Consider the following 7,954-nt stretch of genomic DNA (forward strand, 5'->3'; position numbering starts at 1 on the left):
AGGGAGGGGGAAGGAGAGGGAAGGGAAGGGAGAGGGGGAGGGAGAGGAGGAAGGGGAGGGGGATGGGATGGGGAGGGGGAGGAAGAGGGAGAGGGAGAGAGTGAGTGAGTGATCAGTGGTCATGGAACACTGAGTTTTCTCTTTGCACAAGTGGGAAAATCCCAAACCCTAGAAATTCCAGTCCGGAGAATCAGAGTAGCAAAGAGTCCAAACTACCTCTTACCTCAGAGAAGGCTGCTGCCCTACTAGGTACACTATAATAAAGAGACAACAAAACATGGAGCCAAAAACTGGGAGTTTTTCTACATATATAGTGAACATCGCTGTAGTACCACAGTTCTATAAGGCCCCCCTATCAGCCAAACTTCAGGACCCTTAAAAGTGAGATTACTCCTTCCTGACTGAGTTCTGAGTGCCTAACAATAGAATTCAGAGTCTTATGTCACTAAAGAGCACCTCTTTTGACCAAACCCCCAACAAAGTCCCTACCCCTGCTAAGAAACTTGTGCTGAGAAACCACAAAACCCAGCATCTCTGGGGGCAGGCTTTTGTTTGCAAGCCCAGGGACAGACCCTAAGCCACAGCAGCAGAACCACTTTAATGTCACTGTGTAGGCGGCTCACCATCATTTAAAAGAGAAAAAGCCCACCATATGTCTTCTATAAAAGGCTCCCGACAATATCGTTACGATTTACATAAACATTATACCCCCTTCGTGCCGCTCAAATATCCGAATGCACACAGTCAGGAAGAGGCATGCTTCTTAAAAATGATCATAAAGCCTTGTTCTTAGACTGCCTTAAGTGCACAGGACACTGGCATCTGAGAACCTCCCATGAGACTATACACCTTCTTACTGCAGAAGCAAGGCCTGTTTGTACCCACAGTGTTGTCTCCTTGACAGGCCTTCTGGATGTGTTTGGTGATTTACAATCAGCAACCTCCACAGTACAGTAGCAGGACCATGGGGAGGGAACGGGGTCCACAGGCTCGCCCTGTCCTCCCTTCTACAGAGTAAGGGAGACTGACCTGAAGACCCACAGTGGTGAGTAGCTGACACACAAGGGGTGCAACCTTGCTAGCTGTTGGGGCTGCCTATCGGTCTGGAACACACCTTGTCTCTCTCTAACCTGGAGAGGTGCCGTTGCCCTGGATCCTTATCAGCCTTCCTCTAGAGCCAGCTTTAGCTGACCTTTGGTTCATGGAGGCGGGTGGAAAAGTTAGGGGAGGAACGAGAGAGGGGATTGTTGTCTATACAAGAATTTTTTTTTTTTTTTACAAGTGAACAAAGGACAGAGTGAGGATGGTAGTCCCCTGACCCCATTTGATCTGTTGATCCTAGAGGTCATACTAGATAAAAAGATCATCACACAACATGGTGCTATGGCCTCCCCCCATTTACATGAATTGATATGGGAGGGAGAGGGCAGATCAAAGGTTCACTTGGGAAACATGCCTTCCAGTTGGCTTTGCCTCTGAGATGGCACAGAACTCTGGAAACAAAATGGCATCTCCTTCTGCCCCAGACTAAGCTTTTCCTTAGGCCTCATGTTAAAGGTGGCCTTTCTACAGTGGCCTCACGGCACCAGCCCTGACCCAGACTACCCTTAGACTCAGGATCTGAGGGTCAGCCTCAACTGCGCATTATCCGTCCACACCAGGAGACACCTTGGAATGTCGCCTAGTTGCTAAAGGGGCCTTCCTTTCCTTCTTATCACCAATAAGAACAATAACAGGGAAGCTGGATAAATGGTTCCGCAGTTAAGAGTGCTCGTGACTCCCGCTTCAAGGGATCTGGTAACCCCTTCCAGCCACCTCAGCCACCTGCTCACATGTGGCAGATACTCACACAAACACATACATGTGAATAAAAACAAAAACAAATCTTAAAAGCAAAAAACAGTAGCTGGCATTTTGTGTTACAAAATATCTGAAGACCTTCCCACTCGGGGTACAGCTGCCACCTGTGTATCCTAGCATGTGACGGACCATGGCCAAGTAAGCTCATTTTGGAACGGAGATGTTTTCCAGCAATCCTAAGGACATTTCCCATCCTTCACGCTGACCGGTAAAGCTTTATTATCATTAAACACTACTGGATTGCACTTGCTGACATGCTCTGAACAAAATCACATTTCCGTTAAATTGATTCATTCTGAGGTTAGAGTATATAACCTGTGAGGTAAAAAAGTCTGTGTTTCTAAGCCACTCTGAGGAACTACTTCAGGGATACAGGAGGAAGAACCACCCCCCCATTACCTGCGGCCCCTGCCGTGAGGTCAATGGCAGCTTGGATGGCTGGATTGGACTTCATGGCGTTACTGGTTTCTGTGAAAGCAATTCTCCGAAGGGAAGGCTGCGCACCACATATCCCTGGAAAGAAGGAAAAATTCAGTTAGCCCAGCCTCTGCAGTCCCCCATTCTATTAGCCTGCTACATTACTGAACCTTAACTTCCAGGAGTGGAAACATGGGTCCCCTAAGGAGGCTTGATGAATCAACACAGCCAAATGACCCACTCCCCCGTTAAACGGCTCACACACCAAAAACCTTCCACGGGTATCAGAGCTATCGCCCCAACTGCATTCAACCAATCTTTATGAAAACCTCGACAACAAACACCAAATAAGGAACCAATCACAAGTGGCCCAGACCACAGCAGACTAGAGTTTCAGAGGCCTGTGGTCAAAGTCCAGTCTACCAAGCTCAGTACTAAGCACCGACAGACAGCAGCCTGTGCTGCTCAGAGCCAGAGTCTAGGAGCTCCATCGAGTCATGTGGCTCCTAAGCCAGAGGTCTTCATCTACACAAGGTGGGTTGTAAAATGACCATGACAGGCGGTCATCAGTGCCACGAGGCCCACCATAGGGCCCTGGCTCTGTTCTTGTCACCTCCCCTCCATCCCATCTCAGCAGTAAATGTGTACATTTACCTAAGGTTTTGCTACTCTGACTCAACAGGCCTCAAGTAGGACTAGAGTCTTGTAGCCTAAGTTCCCGAGGAATGGTGATCGTGTGAGCCAGCCATGCTCTGCTGCAACATCTGGACTTCTGGGTTCCAGTTTTGCTTGATCAGAATCCCAGGGGGTATATCCCAAAGAGTCAAGCCACTGCTGTTCTCTTACAGAAACACTTGAAATGTTTGGTTTTTTTAAAAACCAGGGTTTGGGAAAACAAAGTTTCCCTCTACCTTTAGACAACAACAATAACAACAACAAAAAAAACAACTTTCTGAGAACTGAACTTAATATTAACTAGAAAGGAGGATGACTCAACAAACAAGATCCAAGTGACCAATCATCCAAAACTATTCTGTATGTTCTCAAAATACAGAATTAATTCACATGTCACAGAGGACAATTCCACTCCTCATCACAATAAGGAGGCTGGTGTGTCAGGCCAGGGTTCTTTCAAATATCAAAGCCATCCAAAAAGTTCAGAAAATAATGGCAGAAAAAAAAATGTCGAATGACAGCAGGAAAAAAGTCAATGACCACATTCCAAGAATCTTTTTTTCCTCTTAAAACGAACAACCTGGTAGTTACAGAAACACCTGTGCCTACATTTTTGCAGGGAAAGTAAGAGACTAAACACATGGGGAGCATCCAAAGTGGTCTCAGAACTCCAATGTGCTCATTTGTTTGTAAATTAACCTTTAATTCCCCCCTCCAAGAGCCAAAGGAACAGGAAGTTTGCTGTGAATCTGAATCTCCTAGAAATGTTAGAAAGGCTATACCCGTGAAGTCTCATCAACCTGGGGAAAAGACCTGCATGAGGATGAAAGCAACAGACACTAACATGGATGAGGAAATGAGTCTCAACCTTCGACAAAGAACTACAGACAAGAAAGGAATGCTGGGGGTGCTCGCTTCGGCAGCACGCATACTAAGAAAGGAATGCTGGGAGTCGGGGCATAGTCTTCCCCAGGGAACAGTCCCCCAGTTAGTTATCCACCATATACAGATAAGTAGCATTATATGTCCTGAGAAAAAGAAGCCAAGAGTTTGAAAGGGGATGCGGGTTGAAAGGGGTTAGAAGTAGAAAAGGGAAGGGAGGAAACGATGTTAATTAAATTTTTAAAAGCAGAATATATATATAAGCTTTCCCGTGCTGGGGATTAAGCCTGATTTCCTGCATATCAGGAAAGCACTCTAACACTTAGCCCCCTTCTCAGGGGTCTCTGTCAACTTACAGAAGACAGAAACGCTACTAACAGATGAACCCAGAAAGTAGGCGCAACGACCTGAGTATCACCTGCGGCTTGGGGGAAATGCAGGACCTGCAAAAGCCAGACCGGTCCGCGCGGATGTAAACTGCCTTAGGAGCTTGCTGTACCATTTGGAGTGGAAACCCCGAATCCTTTCAGCGTCTCACCCTCTTCCTTCAAACTACCCGGCAGTCCCAGAAACCACGCCAACAAGACTACAGGATCCTAGGGAAAAAGAACTTCCCGGGCGGTCAGTGCAGGTGAGGAAGGCTGCTGCGTTCACTAAGGAGGACCGGACTGGGGCTGCAGCTGGGCGGCAGAAGGCCGCCTGCCCCCGCCATCGATCCAACCCCGTGCGCCGAGCCCCGGGGCACCGGGCACCGGGCTGCCAACTACTGCCCCGGCTGCGGAGCGCCTCACCCGGCCTGACCCGGATTCGGCTCCGCGCAGCGCGCGCGCACTGGCCACCGCGCCCGCCCCTCCGCGCCTCCCGGGACCCCGGGGCGAGCCCGGTGCGCGCGCCCGCTGCCGCAGCACGTGTGCGGCAGGGCGGGGACTGTCAGCCGCCTTCCCCAGCCCGGCCGTCCGCTCCCTCCCGCCTGCTCCGGCAGCCTCACCGCCGCGCCTGGCTGTGCCCGGCTCGCCCTCCGCTGTCCCGCGCTCCGCCGGCGGCCTCGGGACCCGGACGATTTTTTAAGGTCGCCTTGCGGGTCCGGCCCTCGGGCCCTCCCTCCTGAGACCCCTCCACCAGCCCTCCCTCCGGAGGCCACGCCCTCCAGAGGCCCCTCCCTCCAGAAGCCCTTCCCCTGCCGGCCCTCCCCCACGCGAGGCCCCCCCACCGCCCCTCCCTCTCGAAGCCGGGCCAAGGAAACGGAAATCTGCTCTCCACTGCTGACTGCCAAGCTGGCAGCTTTCAGGAGGACTCACCTTGAGGTCTCCCGGTCCCGGAGGCTGTGGCTTTACCAGTTAATGAAAAGTACTAGAATGGTAGTGGTGAAATATAAATTCCCTTATGGGCAGCTTTTAAAATCATCTGTTTACAGACAGGGTCTCACATAGCCCAGGCTTAACTTGCTAAGTGGCTGCTACCTCCACCTTCCAAGTGCAGGGATTACAGGTGTGTTCGAGCAGGCTTGGCTTTGTCAGATGGCTGGGATCAAACCCAGGGCTTCTCTGCATGCGAGGCGAGCGCTCTGCCAACAGAGCTAGATCCCTAGCCCATCAGGTTTTACTTGCTTGTCTGATTGTCTATTTTGTATCGCTTTAGGTTTCATTCTTTCTCCCCCAAGGAAATCCATTCCCGGGAACACTATGGAAAGGACACCCAGGTAAACTGCCGCTACAAGTTTTGTAGTTCCCAGCGATATATTCCTGATGCTCTACTTAGAAGCTAGAAGTGGCACTAGAGTGAGGGCGACCTATCAGCTTGACTCAGCCTAGAATCTCATGAGAGGAGAAGCCTCAGCTTCTAGGATTGCCTAGATCCAGTCGGTCTGAGGATGGGTCTGTAGCGGCAATGTCTTGATCAGTAATTGATTCTGGAGAACCCAGCGCACTGTGGGTGGCATCATTCCTCCAGGCAGGCAGTCCTGGATTAGAAAAAAATAAAAAGCATCGGGCCAGGGATCAACAGAAAGTGAGTCTATTCCTACATGGCTCCTGCCTTGACTTCCTGCCTTCCGTCAATCTGGAAGTGAATGCCTAATAAACCTTTTCCTCCGTCAAATTACTGTTTATGCAACAGTGTTTCATTGCAGCCACAGAATGAAACTAGAATTCAGTTCTCAACCCACATCTTCGCAGCTCTCAAGTTCAGCGCTGGTGTATCCAACTCCCCCTTCTGGCTTCTGTAGGCATCTGCAGGTACCTGCAGGGGTATACACACACACACACACACACACACACACACACACACACACACCCCATAAATAAAAATAATAAAATAAATCTTTAAAAAGAACCATAAAATCAAAAGGAGCAGAGACTATTTAAGGAACCGGTGGCTTACAGGAGGGATAAAATTATCTTTAACTCCAGCCCAGTTCGAGCGGAAGATTCTCAGGGTCATGTGACACCTAGCCACCCGCTTCCCACTCTGCTTCCGCCTCTCTATGATCCTTTTCATATTTTTAAAGATTCCTTTAACTCTGAAATTGATGTGTGTGTATGAAAACCTGCATGTCAGTGCCTGTGGAGGCTGCAAGGGAAGGTTGTCCCTAACTATTAGAGCTACAGGTGGTGAGCAGCCTTCCACGTGTGCTGGGTCCTCTCAGAGAGTAGCGAGTGCTCTTAACGGCGGACCCACCTCTCTGTCCTCTTGAAAACAGGACATCATACAGGCAAAGAACACTGCTCTCATTGAACAACAAAGTGCATTTCAGGGCTGAATTCCAAATGAGCAGTCACACACCGGCCTGTCTGCTCCGGGTAGTGATGACTACCCTTAGGGTTATGCAAGATATCAGTGTGGCTGGCCTGTACGGGCAGCAGGTTTGACGCAGGTGAGAGGACAGACAGATTGACCACAGGAATCAAACCTCTGTCGGTGTACCAGAATTTCACAATGTGCAGGTTAATGACGTCACAGGGCAGACCGGGTTACGGGGCGTGGAATAACACAGTGTGAAAAGTGGAGTTGCAAGCAAATCACAAACACAGAACATCTGGGATTCAAATGTGCACTTGGTGAAGGAGGAGAAAGAAAATAATGCTCTAATTACACAATGTCAATACCCATTATGTATTCTTGACTACTGAAGAGAACTTCAGTTGAAAACTCCCTCAAATCTTATTTGGAGTCAGTACAACCAATATTTGACACTGAGAGAAACAAACATAGATTTGGATTTCTGTAAAACCATGTGAAAGAAAATGGGGAATTTGCATTGGTGAAATAGTTGTTAGAACAATGTTTGGAAAGGGACAATTTCTTTTATGTTTGTCTTTTCTTTGGAAAATTTTTATGGCATTTGCGAAAATGAGGGAAGGAAAGTCAGATCCCATGTGTACTTTATGAACCTTAAATGTATATTTTTAAAGAATAAAATACAATGGCAAAATAATTATGGATGCATCAACAGTAGGAAACAGTATGCCATAGCTGGAAAAAAAAAACTCTCCTCTCATATATTTTAGAACAAATTTAGCTACAGGTAACATAATCAATTTTTGTATGAAGAGATATCTAGAAGAGGGAAGGCCCAGGTCAGCCATGTCCAGGTCTGATTTTCCAGATTGCCTTTTCCTAGTGATTCTAAGACAACTGGTATTCCGCCTCATATTGCGGCCTTACATGCATTACACGCACCGCCTTTTCATCAAAGAGAAGCATACCCTCCGCCCACACCCCCGCCCCCACCTAAACCATTCTCACACACTGCCTGTTCCACAGAGAGAAGCACATCCCCCCACCTCGCACATCGCCCCCCCCCCGCGCCCAAACAGTTCACTGTCAGACTTCACAATGTGTCCCACTGGCCCAGAACTGGAATACATATCCTCTCTCAACAACAATAATAACAATAACAACAAATGGTGGACAGAGAATAGAATTATTCATAATCCATGTAGAACAGGGCCCAGCAAACTCTTGAAAAGGATGGGCTAGCAAACATTGGAGACTTCTCAGGACATGCCGTCTCTGCTGTGTGCATGCAGCTTTGCCAGCATAGAGCTGAGCACACTGCAGATAAGTAAGCACAGCTGTGACGTAACCTTTGTGTGTGGAAATTTCATCCCATATGCCTTTC

At 48.6% G+C, this 7,954-nt stretch overlaps 1 protein-coding gene across 3 annotated transcripts in view; it reads right to left on the reverse strand.

Annotated features, from left to right (window-relative positions):
- Slc25a15 (solute carrier family 25 member 15) overlaps positions 1 to 5,024 on the reverse strand; it is a 24,899-nt gene extending 19,875 nt beyond the window's left edge. The window contains exons 1-2 of one of the 3 annotated variants that reach the window (XM_031339247.1): positions 4,823 to 5,024; positions 2,260 to 2,373 (exon numbers count right to left, since the gene is read on the reverse strand). In XM_031339247.1, coding sequence (XP_031195107.1) covers positions 2,260 to 2,314 — 55 coding nt within the window. In that variant the 5' untranslated portion in view covers positions 2,315 to 2,373; positions 4,823 to 5,024. The other 2 variants (XM_031339249.1, XM_031339248.1) reach the window with 2 other exon arrangements.
- Between the last annotated feature and the right edge of the window lie 2,930 nt (positions 5,025 to 7,954).

The sequence above is a fragment of the Mastomys coucha genome, unplaced genomic scaffold (assembly GCF_008632895.1).
Source record: "Mastomys coucha isolate ucsf_1 unplaced genomic scaffold, UCSF_Mcou_1 pScaffold22, whole genome shotgun sequence".
NCBI classification, from domain to species: domain Eukaryota; kingdom Metazoa; phylum Chordata; class Mammalia; order Rodentia; family Muridae; genus Mastomys; species Mastomys coucha.